At 45.9% G+C, this 18735-nt stretch overlaps 1 protein-coding gene across 1 annotated transcript in view; it reads right to left on the reverse strand.

Annotated features, from left to right (window-relative positions):
* The window catches only part of CCDC60 (coiled-coil domain containing 60), a 159119-nt gene that overhangs the window by 81910 nt on the left and 58474 nt on the right, over positions 1 to 18735 (reverse strand). The window contains exon 3 of the mRNA XM_026514578.3: positions 4889 to 4968. Within this exon, the coding sequence (XP_026370363.1) occupies positions 4889 to 4968 (80 nt within the window). The remainder of the gene's footprint in view (positions 1 to 4888; positions 4969 to 18735) is intronic.

Below are 18735 nucleotides of genomic sequence, written 5' to 3' on the forward strand. Positions count from 1 at the left end.
GTTGGGGAAAGCTCACTCTACCTACCAACTCAGACACAAAACATATCTCAAAATGAATGTCCCTTATTAAACACTGTCAACTCATAAAGAATTAATTCATCCCATACAAACACTTGGGGACCATGACAGTGGATGTGATATAGTCTAGGCTATGATCGATCTTACATCCTACTGAGGGAGGCAGAGATAAAAACAAGGCATTGTAGCGCCTTGACCCTGACTTTCCCTTGTGCCTCACATCCAATCCCTTAGCCGGTCCCGTGGCTCCAAATAAATCCTGACTCCATCCACTTCTCTCCAGTTCACTGCTATTTGCCTGCCAGGCCATTGTCAGCTCTTACAACCTTTCTACTGGGCTCTACGCAGCAGATGCAATGTTCTCTTAAAAATCAGATCATATCCTTCTCTTGTTCACAGCCCTCCAGTGGGCTCTCATTACATTTATGCTAAGACCCAAATGTTCACCATGACCTATGAAGCCCAAGGCCCATCTCTCTAATGTCATTTACTGCTTCTCTCACGCTCTCTCACTCAGCTCCAGCCACACTGGATGTCTCTCTGCTTCTGCAACACTTCCAGCTTGTTCCAGCCTTGGCACCCATCTCCCTGTTGTCCTCTGGAATCCACCTATTGTCTCCTACCTCTCTTCCTCCTGTATCTTTATGTGAATGGTTCTTTCTCACCATTCAGATGTCAGGCCCAGGGCCCCCTTGACGGAACGGCCTCCTCTGACCACTCTAGCTAAAGTAGCAACTTTCTCCCCATCACCATGCTATACGCATCACCTTGCTTTATATTCTCATAGTATATAGCCAACAGCACCCCCAACCACCCAATCCTGGTTAAGCACTCGCTAACTTGTTTGTTGTCTTTGCCCCATTTTAATGCACATCATTGCCCCTTATTCACCGAGGACAGGAATTTTGACTGTTGTGCTCACTGCCATGTCTCCAATATATGCAATGATGCCTGGTGTATACCTGGCGGTACCTGATATTCAATATTTGTTAACGAAAATGAATGAGCACAGAAAACTAAGAAGAAACCAAGAAGTGCCTAACCTCATACAAAAAAATAAATAATAGCTTCTTCCTTTGCCAAAATTCCACCTTTGTTATTTCTAACTGCCTTGCTTCAGCTGTCTACCAAATGCCGCTGGAAAGCCACATCTCAGGCCTCAGAAACACTTTGTAACCTGTACCCTGCTGGGGTCCGCTGGGGCATGGGGAGGAGGGCTAATTCATCACTGTGTGTTTGCAATTGCCTGTACACCTAACTAAGCTTCGCCGTGGGCTGCTCATGGCTTCAGGTCAACCTTTCAGTTGTTTAGTTGCAGAGATGTTTATGTTACTTAAAACCCTCGCAATAAAAAGCACCAGCAGCTTTGGAGGAAGATATGTCATTGGCTGCACGCAAGAACTGGGCGCGTGCAGGCTGATGCCACCGTCTGCAGACTTCCACTAGGCGGAATTCGGCAAGCGAGCGCATAGCGTGCTGCCCAGTGCCACTGAACATCTGGTGGAGCGGGCGAGGAGGAAAGCAGTTAGATTTTTATTCTTTTTAGCGTCATGTTAAACTGGCCATGAAACTGGGGATGGTGCACTTGAATTATAAGAGGGCTGAAGTATTAAATAAAATTCTAAGAGGTCGTCAAGGTGTTTGGTTCGTGGTGGGCTTAAGTCTAATAGGAGGGGAAGTGGGTTTGAAACACGGTAAGTGGAAAAGACAACATCTCCTTTGCTAATAATTCGCCTCATTTAGTCCCGGGAGATGGGCACACGGGGTTTGCATCTCTCGGAGAGGTGATTTCCCCTGCAAAGCAGGGTGTTTCCTTCTGAAGGGGACGCACTGTTTCCTTAAATATCAGTGGGATCTGGGAGTGTGGCCAGGTGGAACATTTTATTGTCGTTTCTTGTTTTCTTGCTCGTGGCTTTTCTGCCTGGCCTTTTCCGCATTCTCTTTCATGTCCGGCATGTGGACAGGCTGAGCCTGTCCAATGAGGATGTTCAATTTTAGCGAGCCTCAGAGTGGTGGTCAATGTGTCTGGCCGAGCGACAGTCTCAGCTTGTCAACTCAAGGGTGGCAGGAAGGCCGCTGTCTTTATCACCTTTTGACTAAAGCCCTATATTCTGCTGGGTTAGTTGAAAGTTCAGCCTTAGTCATTTTGGGGGGCATGTCCCCTGGGATGTGCGGGGGGGGGGGGGGGCGAATGCTTAACAACCGTCTTTGGGGGGGGGGGGAGGGACAAATAAGCCCTGATTTGTGGTGTTTGTGGATCCCTGTGCCATCAATATTTCCACTGGGGCTGACCTCGAGCTACCAATGTGATGTCAGTAAACACGGAGCTGGGAAGACATTGGCAGCAGCCCTGTTACGCAGCGCTCCCACCGACCAGGTGCCGTGACCAGAAATAACGTCAGGGGCACACGTAGTGGCGAAATGTAACAAAATCATTAGAAAGTGATGGGTTTTTGAGTCTTCATGACCTTTGTTTTAATATGATGTATTTAACTGTACGTTTATATAATTTTTAAACACAGCTGTGTTTAATAATGGGCTTGCAAATTTCCTGAATATTTAGCACTCCGTTTGGGTTACAGGCTGGCTCAGCCCTGCTCATTGCCCTTCTTGGGCTGGATTGTGTCTTGGTAGCTGGAACTCACTTAAATCAAGCCATCTGGTGGTACCTTTAATTATCAACTATCTGGATGCCGATTATTGTGGAAAGTCTCATTTTTCAGGCTCGGGAGATTTGGTATGCACTTGCAGCTGGGGCTTTGGGGTAGAATCACCTATGTTAAAGCTGATCATATTCAGCTGGTAAGAGCCATGGTCATGATGGTTGTATGGCCAGTGTCTGTTCTGAGCGATTGGTACCCAGTGACATATGGCTGGTTCCGTATTTTGAACCTCACCTCTGATCCAAATTCTGTGCACATGATTCTTTCTGAAGCCTGGAATATCCTGCAGTCGTGACCATGGATTACAGTCCAGATCCCAAGGTTCCCAAGGCATCAGCCTCAAAAGCCCCCTAGCCTGGGTTCAAACACCGTAGAGGCCACTGTGTCCACAGCTAATAGAGCAGTCCTTATGGATCTCAGACCTCCATCCTGAGACCCAAGTTCACGTGCCATCCCTGAGCTCAGCTCCACGTGACAGTCTGAGACTGAGGTCCATCAGCTCTTGAGCCAGGGTTATTCTCTGCAGGGTTATCTCAACCTTGACTATTAAATTACTCATCGTGGAATGGGCTGTCATCGTAGAATACCACACAGACTGAGTGACGTGAACAACAGACATTTATTTGTTCCGTTTGGAGCCTAGAAGCTCAAGATCAAGGTGTCGGTAGGACTAGTTTCTCCTGAGGGCTCCTTCCTTGGGTTGTAGACAGTACCTTCCTGATGCCCCTTCCTCTTCTGATAAGGACACCAGTCTTGATGAATCAGGAGCCCCCCCTCTATGACCCCACTTAACCTTAATTACCTCTTTAGTGGTCTTACCTCCAAATACAGTCACTGGGGGTTAGGGCTGCGACATATAAATTTGGGGGCACAATTCAGTTCGTAACAACCACCGAGCACTTGAAAAGCGGGTGGTCCAAACTGACATGTGCCCTAAGTATAAATTCATCACTCCTCGTCTTGCATCATTTTGTCACTTTACATTAAGTATGAAAAATAGGATATAGCATTTCATTAATACTTTTGATAGTGATGGCATGATGAATGAGACCACTTTGGGTATCTTGGGTTAAGTAGAACACAGTATTAGAATTAGTTTCACCTGTTTCTTTTTGCTTTTTTAAAACAGTGTGGCTATTCAAGGGTTTAAAATCACACACATGGCTTGCATTATATTTCTGCTGTGCAGTGGGTGTCGATACCTGCCTTAGTCCCTTCATGCCATTCCTCCTCCCCACCTTCCATGCCCACACCTTCCAGCCTCCTCTTGGGCTCAGCCGTCCGGTCCCATCAGCTGTGCTACTGGATGAGGAAGGGGTGGAGATGCAGGTGGGCAGTGAAGACAGAGGGACTTCCAGATGAGGGAGGTGATGGAAGGGAATGTGTCGCCCTGACTCTGTGGTCTGGCTCCGAGTGGGAGATTCGTAAGATAAACGGGCCTTCCACAACGCCTGTAAGACCCCTTCTTTGCACATCCTTGGGAGAGTCTCCGTCCCTTACTCTGCCTCGAGTTGCTTTGCTGAGAGTCCCATTTATGATCCCACCTTGGAACGTTCTAGGACCCAGAACAGGGTGAGAGAGAGAAACAGCTCAGCTCACCACCTAGAGATGACGAAGATATGGTCTTGGACCTCTTTTGGCCCACCCTGTCATACAGGAGGGAGTTGGGTGGTGGTGGGGGGGCGGGGAAGGAAATGGACGGCATTGTGTTTAAGGCCATGCAAGGGGCATTTTATATCCATTATTTCATCCAGCCCTTCTAGCGACCGCATGTTATATTCATTTTACGGGTGCGAACACAGAGACTCGGGAAGGCTAAATAAGTTCTCCGTCGCTACCAGCTGGAGGTAGCCGGGTCAGTATTTGAGACCGAGTCTACCTGACTCTGGGCTACCATCCTGTGCACCGGGAGTAAAAAGGAGAGATTTTTCTGGAGCACGTGGGAACTCTCTTGAGTTGAGTTCAGGTCCAGGAAGGAAAGCAAAGGGAATTCTAGGCAGGGACTGGCATGAGCAAGGGTGGAGACGTAAGTCCAGTGCAGGTACTCCCCTAAAAGTCCAGCCAAGGGCTACCCTCCTGCAAGTCTTCTGCCTAATGTTTAGGGTTGGGGGAACCTTGGGACTCCGCAAGGACTTGTAGGGACCACCCCACAGGCTGCTCATCCCTGTCAGGCTGTCTGTGGGCTATTCCTTGCTGGCCTCACTCACCGGCTTCGTGCAAGGTCTTTTTTGAGGTTCGGTATTTCCTTGTCCATGTATCTGATGCTCCTCATTGGCTTGTTTGGCACCTGATGGGAAGGCAAGAAGTGGAAGATTAAAGTGTTAGTATAACCGTTACAAATGGAGCCGGGCTGCAGGAAGAAGCTCCTGCATTCATCTGAGACCTCTGATCAGGTTGGAGCAGTCCCGGGTGGCATAGCCACCTTGTCTGCACCAAAGAGGGGCTGTATATACAGTGGAACTAGCAAGGGCTTTGGAGACAGGCAGACCTGAGCTCTGACCCTGGTTCTGTCTGGTGACTGGCTGTGTGACCGCGGACAAATTACTCAATCTCTCTGGGCCTCAGTTTCCTCAGCAGAGTGGAGGAATAATTCTTACCTTGTTGTGACAAGTAAATTCATTGCCACATTCCTGACTCGTGGAAAGCATTTGATAAATGGAGGCTCTCATTGGCATCATTCTCAAAGTAAAGCAAAGAATTAAATGTTAATAATCATTATTGGTGGCATAGGCAGCTGATTTGGAGAGCTGAGTCTTGTCAATGTAAACATACCCAGGTTCTTTTTTCCCCCCTCACTGTCCCCATAGCAGGATTTTAGGAGTGAATTATCCAGGTGGTTGTTCCTGGTTTTTTCTTCCCTGTCCAGCATTCATTTGCCTCGCCTGGCCATAAGGGAAACCTCACAAGACTTAAATTCATTACTCAGAGGTTGATACCAGGTCAATGTGAAGAGGAGAGTTAAATTAACTGTATTCTAATATAAAAGTCACTTTTCTCAGCCCCAGCTTAGCGAAACAATAATAAGACCATTATCTGGATTACCCTGTCTTGAAATGAATTCCTGCAATACTAATTTTTTTTTAATCAAAGGAAATCTCAAGAAATTATGGGGAAATGGGCGCTTTCAGATGAAGCTGGTGGGGGAACGCATTGCAGTGACTTTTCTGAAGGGCGATTCGTCAGTGCATACGAAATGCCGTCAAAGCGCGGTTGCCTCCAGATTTAACGATCCTTCTGCTGTCAGGCATCCTACGGGAGTATCCCTGCATGGGCACAGAGATCTGTCAACAGAATTGTTCACTGGGATGCTGCTTGTGAGAGCAAACTCTTGGAAACCACCTACGCATCTTTGCAATGGAAGACAGGTTAAATAATTACGGTGCATCTAAACAATGGAATAGTATGCAGCAATTAAGTGTGGTGACAATATAATGATGGAAGTATATTTACTGACATACGGGTATGTCTGAGTTCTTTGAGTGGGAAAACATGTTACAATACGTATCGCGATTCTGCTTTTGTTTCTTTGGAAAATGATCTGTGCGCATGTGCACATCTCCAAAGGTACGGAAGGCCATACCCCCCAAGAGCAGGGAGTCTCTCTGGGGGTGGGATTATGGCGGATTTTATTTTACTTTTCCTTAGCTTATGTGAAATTCCTGTTGCTCTGCAATAAATATTACTGGGTTATGTGTTAAACAAAGAGAAAAGATTACCAAAAACCAATAAGTGGCCAAATGAAGTTTGGCAAAGGCCGATTGATAGTGCTATGTGGAGAGTGTTTTCTCGAAGGTGGAGTGAGGACGGGTAGGTGTGCTCATGGACAGAAGTCACGATATGGACACGTTGGGGGGCGGGGCATGGTGTTTCCCCAGCAGCTCTCATCACCCACCTTCTCTGAAAATGAAATTGTGCGGTGATGCCCGCTGCTCTGGGCCTTTCACGTGGAACGTGGAAGGGGAAGAGTGTGGCTACATCAAAGGCGAATGGCGTTTGTGGCAGTGCTGTGGGGATGGAGAGTGGCGTCTGGAGTCGGGGGGAAGGGACTGTCACGGGCCTGCCTGATTCCCAGCCGTTTTTGTCCTCCGTCACCCAGTACACGTTCTGTACCGGGTGGCTCAGATGAAGAATGGAGACTCTCAGGGCACCTGGGTGGTTCCGTTGGTTAAGTGTCTGACTCTTGATTTTGGCACAGATCATGATCTCGGTGGTGAGATCGAGCCTCATGTCAGGCTCTGTGTTCAGCACAGAATCTGCTTGAGATTCTCTCTCTCTCCCTCTCTCTTAGCCCCTCTGCCCATTTGCTTGTGCGCGCTCTCTCTCTCAATAAATAAATAAAATTTTAAAGAAAAAAAAATGGAGAGTCTCTGGCAATCCCCCAGAATACTTGTCACTGCAGGTCCTTCTCATCCACTAAGTATACAGGGTACCAAAAAGCATCCGGGATAGCCTCGAATAAACAACTAGATAGGAAACAGTGGAATCATATATCAGCTTTATCTCTGTAGTTATCGTTAGCAATGAATTACAGGTAATATATCTTAATATACCCATGTGTTTCAACCCCTTGGCTGAAAATTAATGGCAAACCTGTCAGTTTTCATCTTGAAGGATGGGTGAAGTGGGAGAGGAGACAGACCTCCAAGGAGGCATGTAAGGATCTCCAGGAGTACTTTTTTTTTTTTTTAAAGATTTAATTTTATTTATTTGACAGAGAGAGACAGTGAGAGAGGGAACACAAGCAAGGGGAGTGTGAGACGGAGAAGCAGGCTTCCCACCAAGCAGGGAGCCCGATGAGGGGCTCGATCCCAGGACCCTGGGATCATGACCTGAGCCAAAGGCAGACGCTTAACAGCTGAGCCACCCAGGCACCCCTCCAGGAGTACTTTCTGAAACTTCTACATAATGGACATTTGCTTTCCTCACACCCTAGGATCGCTTCACCCTCCCTCTTGATACTAGTTCCCTCATTAGACCATTTGGCCCTCCCCCCATGGGGGCTCTTGCACCCTGGGAGATAGTCATGGAACCAGCAGCAGGGGTGGTCTTGAGTGGCTGAAGCCAAACAGCACAGCCCATCCCTCATCACAGTGACTGGTTTAGGAATGGTCATGTGATGTAGTTTGGGCTAATGAGGTGCAAGCAGACATTTGTCAGGGGCTTCTAGAAGGCATGATTCCTAGATCTTTTGAGGAACCACAGGCAGAGAAGTCCTCTTTCCTCATTGACTGTAATTGGAGAAGCAGATATCCCTGGGCATTGCTGGCAGCCATTTTGTGCCCATGAGGGGTGCTAGCCTCCAGTTGAAGAAGATGTGGGGGAAAGCAGAGAAGAGAGTCAAAGAGAAAACTTGTTCCATGGTGCTTTGTTGAACTGATTAGTCATCACTAGACTTTTCATGAGCATCTCCTTTGTTATTTCAACCAGCTTGCATTGGATTTTCTGTTACCTGCAACCATAAGATTTCTGTCTGAATTATGTCCTCCCTTGAATGTGCCAAGGCAGTGAATAGATCAAGAATTATTTTAACTTGTCCTCTTTTCCTGCCTTTCCCTTCCTCTCTTGGGTGATCAACATCAGATGACATCCATCCTGCTGCATTTTGCCGTGAAAGCAATGAGACTGGCCATGTTGAGATCAAACATTGGAAGTCAAGGTTACCTCTTCCTAATCCCTCTCTTTTTCTGAGCACCTCATTAACTCTTGTGGGACCAAAGGAACTTTCTTAAAAGATACAGTGAATTAAAAATATTTACGGACAAAGGAACACCAAACACACTCAAATTTCCCTGCCAGGTAATTTGAAAATATACAATTGAAACCCTGCTTCAAGTCACAGTTGTGTATACATCTCTCTTAAATGTCTCAAGTTTCACCCCCCTCAGGAAGCAAATATGATACTGTTCAAATTTCACACACTCCCTCTCTCCCCCCCTTCCCAAATCTTGCCTACTGATAGTTGCCTATAAAAGGGAATTAGTATAGATTGGGGGTGGTGCTGACCTATTTATAGCAGCAAAGCCAAGTTGTCTTCTGGAATTGACACAAAACTTCAGCAGGACAAGATTGCCCCAATCCCTGCAATTATGTCAGCATTTCAGTGGAGTCTCAGGAAACCATTTTCACCATTGTTTAAGCATAATTATAATAAGCCAGTGGTAATCATTGGCATTGAATGAGGGAGTCCTGGCTGTCAGGACATTTACCAACATCATTTGATATTAGCACAATTAAAAGTGTACAGGACATCCAAGAATCACTATCTTTACAGCTTTCCAGAGGGCAATTTAGCCATGTGTATATGTAGCCTTAAAAGCACATATGCTCATAACCCTAGCAATTCTTTTATCCAAGGAGATTTTGCAGAAAGGATTAAAAGATTTATCCACAAGGATGCCTATCACAGCAATATGAATAATAGTGAAAAACGTCTAAATGTCCAGCACCGAGCATTGAGGGGATAAATCATGGTCTATCCAGATGATGCCAAATGATGCGTTGGAATCAGGGCTACTATTTAATGTTGTTATTGATGTATATTTGTTGCTATGGAAAGGAATATAATTTCAAGTGACAATGAATGCTACAAAAATACAAAGAACTTAGATCATAGAGAGTTTTAAGATTCATATTCATAGCAATCTATAGATATTTCTAAAAATGTGGATGCATGAACACAAATTACGTTTTAAAGTATTGATATACAGCACGGTATATATGCAATGACATAATAAGCTGGACGTAAATATAACAAATTGTTAATAGGGATATTGTCTCAGGGTGTTTGAATTATAGGTAAGCAGTAATGTTTAATCTGGGTCATCTTTTTCCCTTCCTTAAAAATAATTTACCTGTATTAATTACCTAATAAAATAATAGTGTTTTCATGTTTGTAAAGCAATTATGACTGATTCTATTGGTATAAGCTAAGTGTAAGTTTTCAGTGCTGTTTTATTTATTTATTTTTAAAGATGTTTATTTATTTGAGAAAGAGTGAGAGAGAGAGCACAAGTCAGGGGAGAGCCAGAGGGAGAGGAAGCAGCAGGCAGGGTGGAGCCTGGGATCCCAGGAGCCTGGGATCATGACCTGAGCGGAAGGCAGACACCTAACAGACTGAGCCACCCAGGCGCCCCTTGGTGCTGTTTTAAATTGAGTCATCTAAGAGTCTGGGGTGATGTAAGTTAATAGTTTATTTTAGCACACTGTATCAGGCAGGGTCTACGCAGGAAACAGAACTCATGGCAGGTAGTTCAATACAGGGAATTTAATATAGGGAAGCAGTTACAAAGGTGTGGTAAGAACTGAAAAGCTAAATAAAGGATGGCATGATACGCTACAGATTGGCAAAAGAAAGAAGCTTCTACCACCTCCAGGGATGGAGGGGCGAAGGGGAGAGGTAGTTTTCAAAAACCCTGGAATTGGGCCACCTGGCAGAAGGTGGGCTTATGGAGGAGCTGTGGTTTCAGTTGGAGCTGTCGCCAGAAACCAAGTAAAGGGAAGGGGAGAAATACTCTGGCTTCTTCCTTCCTCTGACCTTCCCATTTCCTCTTCACGCTTCCTATTGACTGAACCTACCAGGAAGCCTGCTGGTAAGGGCACCTGGGAAATGTAGTTTGCAAGGATCAGCCCCGTAGGGGAGCAGGACATGGAAATGGAAATGGGGGCCAAAAATCAAACATGTGGTTATCGTTTATGCTCTGGGTGCCAACTAGTGATTTTGGGACTATAAATCTGGTTCTGTTAATAAGGACCCCTTTGCTGATGGTAACGTTGGTTATTCCTAATCCTTGGATCCTAAGTTAGAGGTTCTTAGAATTTTCCATGCCTTGGATGCATATCCAGAATTGGGATCATTCTCTCTCTCTCCCTCCCTCTCTCTCTCTCTCTCAAAATCATTATCAAAACCCAGGTTTCTAAAGTATCCGGAACCCACCTACTTCTCCCAGTTTCTTTCCCTGGGGAGCTTGGCTGACCCTTGAGCAACATGGGTTTGAACTCTGTGTGTCCACTTTTACTTGGATTTTTAAATTTTTTTACAGCACAGTACTGTAAATGTATGTTCTCTTCATATGATTTTCTTAACAACATTTTCTTTTCTCTAGTTTAATTCATTGTAAGAATACAATATACAATACATATAAATAGAAAATATGTGCTAATCAACTGTTTACCTTGTCAGTAAGGCTTCTAGTCAATAGTAAGCTATTAGTAGTTAAGTTTTGGGGGCCAGTCAAAAGTTATATGCAGATTTTTTACTGTGTGTGTGTGTGTGTGTGTGTGTGTGTGTTGGGGGGGGGTGTTCGGTGCTCCTAATTCCCAAGTTGTTTGAGGATCAACTATATTGTATATTCCAGATCCTCATAGACCCCTTCCTCTTGCACCGAAATTTAGATGCCCCACGTCCCGCACTGTGAACAAGCTGATGCTGTTTCCTCCCTGCCGACACTGATTAATGTGTCTCCCTACCCGAGTAATCTACTCTTAGATTACCCACATTTGCAATACAGTTCGACGCTTAAGATTGCATTCTGGTTATGAAACTAACTAATGAACATTGCAGAAAAATCAAGAAAAGATAAAAGAAAAAGGAGAAAATAAAAGCCATCACCATCACTTTGGATGTCCTTTGCCTTGCTTTCTGTGACGACTTCCAGCCAGGATTCCTAAAAACCATCCTGGGACAGTGAACTTCGGTTTTCTGTCCTTGCTTCCCTTGGCAGTGCCATTGGCCTTAAGAGCCTTCAGTCACTCCATTGACTTGCAGAGCACAGCGGATGCCTCCATTCTTGGTTCCTTGGAAAACAAAGCCAAATCTCTGCCCTGTCCACATTTTCCTTCTCTGATTGATCTGTAAATGGCGTCTTTGACAGCAGGTCTATGAGAAACACCACGTGACATCCTGTCCTGTGTCAGGTTCAAAGCTGATAAATGTGGAGGGGAGGAGTACAGCTCAAGTAGAGCCTTGGGTGGGGACGGTTTGGGGGCAGGTGTACTCCCATTTAACATTCCTGTGCTGGGACTGTTTTAAAATAGTAACATCGGGAAGCGATTTAGTTTAACCTGACAGCTGAGAAGTGGGGGTTGCAGGGATGAAAGGAAAGAGCTTTGTTGTCCAAAAGCCCCCAGGTTTGAGTGCTGGCTCATCACTTAGGAGCTGAGTAACTCAGACAAGTTGCATACCCTCTCCGCGTCTGTTTTCCCATCTGTGAAATGGAGTTAATGCTGTCTACCAGTAACATTACTATTCATCGGTGTGCGGGACACTCTTCTAAGTGTGTTCTTATTTGAAAAACATGATTCCAGTTAGACCTTGCCATATCATTATTTCCATTTTATAGAGAAGCAAGCTGAGGCTTTGAAAGGTGAACACGACATGCTATCGAGGGGCAAAGTCTGGATCTGAACTCAAGTTCGAGTGACATCAGAGCATGTATTCTTAACCATGACTTCATTCTGATTCCCATTTTGCATAGTCAGGGCTAAATGAGGGCTAGCAGTTGCGAGCTATTAATTTACACATACTACCTCTAAAGCCTGCCCACTGAATTTTGTTGGCTTTTGTCGTGAACAGTTTTATATGGAGAAAAATCAGAACGATTTGTTGGAGGTCATGGCTGGAAAGCCAATCTTTTAAATATCTGTTGTTCTCTGTCTTTTTATGAAAGAGTGCTCCAAACCCATCTTTGTTATTTCTTAAAATATGATCTACTTCCTAGAATCAGATTAAGATGGAAATGAATTCCTGCTAAATGTACTTGGGCTGATACAGACATCAGGGGAACAGCTGGGCTGCTCCGTCAAGTGGTGAGGGGGAAGGGAGACCATTTGAAAAGCTGAGAGCACTGAGGAGCAAGCAAGATGATTAGCAAATTTCAGACTCATTGTGGAGAAGCTGTAAAGAACAAGATGGGCAGAGAGTGGCTAGGATCCGTGGCAAGGGCATACGCATGAGCCCAGAGATCGTTGTTTGCACACTGATATTTAAGCGTTGGGTGTAGTTTATGGTGGTGATTAGTACTTTCCTTTGGGGAGAATGAGGGTTGGGTTGTTTTGTTTTTGTTTTTTGTTTTTGTCGTCATAAATGTAGGTACCTATGTATAGTGACTGGTGACCTCATCCCTGTGTAGACACTTTTAGCTGAAATATGAAGAGTGCTATTGAATTCCTTAAAGAATTTCTTCGCAGAAGTCAGGGTGCATCCTTTAGAGTTTTGATTCTGTTACTCTTGTTTTTCTCATCTTCCTGTGGACCCAGGAGAAATGAGGTTGGGGGCCTGGAGAATAGTGGGGTAGTGGAAAAGGGGACAGTCATCCAGGGGAGAGGAGTGAGTCCTCTGCTGGGAACCTAAGGACAGAATAAGCAGTAGGAATCTCTGGGGCAGGGGGCGGCGGGAGGGGAGGGATGACAATGGTCCCTGGGAAGAAAGCTTCTGATCTCCAGCTCCTGACACAGTGTCTGGCCCCGAGTTCAATCCATCATTGCTGAATGACGAGATGAATGCATCACGGTCTCAAGGTTCAACCCTATAGGTTAATTGTTAATTACAGAGGGAACAGGTACCTGCATAATGACAAGCTCTGGCAGATACCACCTGAACCAGCCAGCGCGAGCACACTCAGCATCACCAGTGAGGGGACAAACCGATGTCGCATGCCCCTGGAGCAATGCACCGGGGAGGACACAGCGTCATCTACATGGTATTTCTGCCCCAAATGCCTGGTCTGAGTGTGGTCAGGAAGGAACGAGGAGGAAAATAAAAAGTGAGTGTCATTCTACAAAACAAATGACCTGGAATCTTGGAAAAGGTCAACGCCTGTATCAGTCAGGACCCCTGGGAAGCAGGTACTGAGACGGGAGTAGCAGAAGCTTATTGGGATAAGCTTGTGAGAGAAAAAAAAAGGGAGAGAGCAGGGCTGGGTGGAGACCACCTCAGACCGTGTTGGGGATCTGACAGAGCCTCAGCCAATGCAACAGGGAGTTCTAGAGCGAAGACTCGCACTATGGGCGTGCAAGCATAGGGCTGAGTGATGAGCGCTTATTGACCGGGGGCTCAGGGTTGATCCTGCCCTCTGAGGGAGATCTGAAAGTACCCAATAACTAGAGGCTCTCAGCAACCTACACTCCTTAGGGCTGAATGGCAAGTTTTTGGAGAGAGGTCCAAGAGACACACCTCTGTGGCTTCCACAGTGTCAAATCTTATAAACCACCATGTGCATCCGTCACCAGCAGCATCCACCCTGCGGTAGAGGGCCCCAGCTATGTCGACAGCTTGCCTTGGGACTGGATGGGGAGTCTGGGGCTGGGGGCCTTTTTTCACATGGTTTTATTTAATCCTCACGCCAACCTTTATGTGGTACCCTTATTCCTATTTTGCTGAAAAGGAAGACCCTAGAGGTTAAGCTGCTTATTCAAGGGCCCATGGGTCGTCAGTGGGGGAGCTCAGTAGCTTGTACTCCTTCTTGACACCCTTCCCCCACCCTTCTCTAGTCCAGGGTCCATCAAACAATGGCCAGCTGTTGGCTTTTGTAAATTGGGAGTTTTTACCGGAATTTCCTGGAACACATTCAAACCCCTTTATTTATGACTGCAAACCGAGGGGACTGTTCCCCATGTGTACATGAGAGACAGAGATGTCAGTCTGGTGGCCTGCAAGATTCATTTGATCCGTGCAGTGTTTACAATTATTTGAAATTCCTTTCCTACCTTTGGAAATGATGATCTTTCACATGCACACTCAGATTTCTAGCTGTGCAATGACATAAAAGGTTGCAGAAAATGTGGAGTGTTCAGGCTTCTTTTGCTTTGAGAGTGGGGTGCGGGGGTGACTAAGCCTCATAAATGGACAGATGACTGTGGAATTGTTACACATCACCGCCGTGCTCAGCATTCTATGCCATCGATCCCATTTGCTTCTTCCCACAGTTATTAATAAACCCATTTTACAGGGAAAGCACAGAGGAAGTCGTGCAAGGTCACACAGCTGGTCGGCTATCAGAGCCAAGACTAGAACCCCAGTGCGATGGCTAATTTGAGGTGTCAGCTTGACTGGGCCACCGAGTGCTCAGATATTTTGTTAGGCACTATTCTGGGTGTCTCTCTGCGGATGTTTTTGGATGAGTTTAACATTTAAATCAATAGACTGAGTAGAGAAGGTTGCCCTTCCTAGTGAGAGTGGGCCTCATCCAATCAGCTGAAGCCAGAAGAGAACAAAAGCTCATCTCCCCAGGCCCATAAGAGTTAACTCCTCTTGCTGGTCTGTCCTTGGAGCTGGGACATCGGTTTTTTCCTGCCTCTGGACTCGAACTGAAACATCAGCTCTTCCTGAGTCTTGAGCTGGAAGGCTTTCAGACTAGAACGTACACCACCCGCTCTCCTGGGTCTCCAGCTTGTGAACAACAGGTCTTGGGTCTTGTCAGCCTCCACGATTACATGAACCAATTCCTTGTAATGAATCTCTTTATCTATATGCATCCTATTGTCTCTGTTTCTCCGGAGAACTCTAATAGATCCCGTCTTGTACTTAAAACTTGGGTCCTCAATCCTTCTGCCTCCCTGAAAATTCCAAGCCTTTTCCAATCCTTTGTGTTGGAGGGAAAGACAACATTATTCCATTATTTGTTCCTGGAATCCTCCTTGTTTTTAAGGAGGGTGATTGGTTTGTTGGGAAGGGAGATGAGTGTGAAGATGGGTACCGGAGAAGCATAGAGAGAGGGTGAAGGGTTCCAGTTGGTAAAAGTAGAGTGAGATATCATGTGAGGGAGGGGAGAGAGCCTTGGGGTGGGGCAGAGGGCAACTCACATCCGGTGAAAATGCACTAGTGTAACGGACTATTTTTCTGATTTTTCCTCCATGGGGCTCCAAGTAACTCCCCTCTCCATTTCTTCCGTGAACCCTCCAATGAAATCCACATTACACACTGGAATTTCTAAAGTAGGAGTTACACTTTGAAGGGCTGGACAAGGTATGAGCCAGGCCGCAAGGTGTGCAGGGGAGAGCAGAGGTGGAGGAGTTGACAGATACAGAGGGAGAATGGGATGTGGATTCAGAGTCCCAGCTCCTTGCCCCTCTAGCTGTGTGACCGAAGGTCTGTCACTCCCCTCTGTACATCAGGGCTCCCACCTGATACCTGCCCAGTCTTCAGCCAAGGAGCTGTGAGAAGCAGCTTGGTGTATGGGCTTTGTGAACCAAACATGTCAGAGAAGGTTACTATCATTATCACTAGATCATAAGTATGTGGAATTTTTACAAAATTGAAGCATAAATTAAAGACAAAAAGTATAATTTGAGTGAGATTACGAAAATATTCCCCAATACACTCAGGAAGATCAGATTAAGGCTCTCAGCCACCTGGAGACACCCAGCAATGGTAGCGATGCAGTGATTTAACAGTAGGTGGCGCTAGATGCCATAGCTTTCAATCAAGTCCCTGTTTCCTTCAATCTCTTTCTCTGCCACCCTCCCCTCACACTTGATTGAAATGGAAACTGGCTGCCAGCATCAATGAGCCCCCAGCAGCCCTGGGATTGAGCTGGCATGCCAGCAGCCAATGTGCTATATCCACCCAGTAAAAAAAAAAAAAAAAAAAATCGAATACATTAATCTCATAAGCTCTTTTGAAAGACTAGATATGAAGGGGCCAGCAGTCCAGCTGTTGGGCAGCAGTGGCCAATGGGAATCCGTGTGATGGGCTGTCATTCAAAGTCCTGGAGGAGCTTCTGGATACGGGCCTTATGGTGTAACAACCGTCTTGCCAGCAGCACTTCTGTTCGATAATCATGCCTAAATTTATGCCTAAATAATTATGCCTAGATTTTCAGGACCTCCCGTGTGTCTGGAAAAGTGTTAGGCTAGAGACGGCAAATGGGCTCCTCCTTGAGTGCCAGCTTCAGTCTACATTAGTTGCAGTGGCTGTCTGGAGCTGCCTGCAGTCTGATCTCAGCAGAAGAATTCTGTGATTGATTAGCAATGTCTGCCATGGTTCCAAGGGAGGAAAAGTAGCATTGAGACAGACAACTGCCGTTCTGTGCGGGCACTTTACGTGTGTGTGTGTGTGTGTGTGTGTGTGTGTGTGTGTTAAGCCCCCATGCATGTTCAGTTTCTTTTCTCTCTCCCCGGAACAAGATGAAGTCAACATCTTTGCAGAATCCCAGTGAATCCCTTGAAGGTCCAAAGAAACCCAGCCTTCCATTGGTTAAACTCATTTAACCTCATTTTTCACATGAGAAGCAGAAACCAGTGGTGAAAGGGACAAGAGCCAAGATGCAGAATTGCTGCTGGGGGCCTGAATTCCCCTGGGGATGAGCCTTCCCATGCTTCCAGGGCTGCCTTGATATGACTCCCACAGTCCTGTCCACAGGATGCCATCCAATGCCAAGGACAGTGAGTGAGGGGCAAGAGTAGCTCAAATATTTCTTTAAATACCTACTATGTGTTAGAAACTGGTCAGGGATATGATGCTGAACAAGACAGCCTCCCTGCCCTCAAGGCGCTCACAGTCTAGTGGGGGAGACAGGTATCAAGCAGGCAGTTTAGCTATAATGTGGTGACGTGCAGGCACTGACCCCAGCTTGAGGATGGTGACGGGAGGTTATTGGCCGAGGTTCTGACTGAGCTGAACACAAAAAGTGGAGAGTAAACGGTTTCAGACAGAGGGAACCACGAGGAGTTGTGATGTAGGGTATGATGGGGAGAGGGAGTGATGAAGGTTCTTCTGATGTCCCCAAGCAGGAGAAAATATGCCCAAAGCTGGTAATGCTGCTGAGAAGCCATGAGAAGCCACTTCAGCAAATAAGCTGAGAGATGAGGGCCCTAGCTAAGGACTGAAGATGAAGCCTCCAGTTTTATTTCATTTTTTATCTTAGTCTTTCTTTTGAATAGGCAGCATTTTCAAATGGTTTAAAAACACAAATAAAAGGGTATGTAGTTAAAAAAATATTACTTCCATCTTGTCCTCAAGCTATTCATTTCCCTCTCCAGAGAGGACTGGTGTTACCAAGTTCTTGGGTATCCTTCCAGAGAGATTTTATACTTTAATAACACACACACACACACACACACACACACCCCGCTGTACCACCTGGATGTGACAGTCATGCCAAGGGAAGGCAGAATACTCCCTCCGTGGCCCGAGAGGCCCCCTTGGTCCTGCATCAGCCCCATGGGCATCGTGGTGACTGGTCTGGCACCTCTCATGCCGAGCAGATGTTTGCTCCAGCTGCCCTCAGAGTGATACTTCCAACCAGTGTGTTCTGGACCAATGCATCCAATGCTGCAAAGGCTCCCTACTGATGAAGGAGCTTTGTAAACACAAAACAGAACTGCAGCCATGATGCCTCTCACTGTCTCTCCATCCCCAGGGGAAGGATATAATCCCCAGTACGTAAAATCTAGTTTTCTGGCTTTGGTCTCAGGATCACTGTGGGGAAGGCAAGTGGGCCACGGCTTGAGCACCAAACTCTACTTATATTCACAAAGTAAAAGGAAAACCAGCAGTACTTATTTAAAATATTTGTTATATTCAGCTTACCTCTTTATCACATTTCCTATTTTTAACGTAAAGTTAAAAACCACTGATTTAAGCCGCTACTATGCTTACGTTGTAAACTGTGTGTTTTCCCTCCCTCCTCTAAATTCTAGCCTTGCAGTGCCCGCAGGGAGTGTGACCTTGTCACATTGGCTCTTTGGTCTCTGGCACGATGCCAAACCAGAATGGTTTCTTGGCCATTAGTTGCTGGGTGGGCGGATAAACCCGTGAAAATAAAGCTGTAATATTCTTTGATTTCCAACTTTTAGACCCAACTCCTAGACAAAGCCTGGAAAACTGAACCACTGGCCCAGAACAGAGTGCGGCCTGTCAGTCTTGACGATATAAACGTAGTAGTAAAAGACCCAAGGAAAGATGATGAGCTGATCTTCACTCTACCAAGTGAGGAGTCAAAGATACTCTCTACCGCGAATGGGGACAGAAACGCAAGTGTCACATAGTTTTTTAAAAAGACCTTATTTTTATCTTATTTTCTTTTAAAATTGAGCAGAAGGTACAGAGATTTCCCAT

Source organism: Ursus arctos, unplaced genomic scaffold, assembly GCF_023065955.2.
Source record: "Ursus arctos isolate Adak ecotype North America unplaced genomic scaffold, UrsArc2.0 scaffold_34, whole genome shotgun sequence".
NCBI lineage: Eukaryota > Metazoa > Chordata > Mammalia > Carnivora > Ursidae > Ursus > Ursus arctos.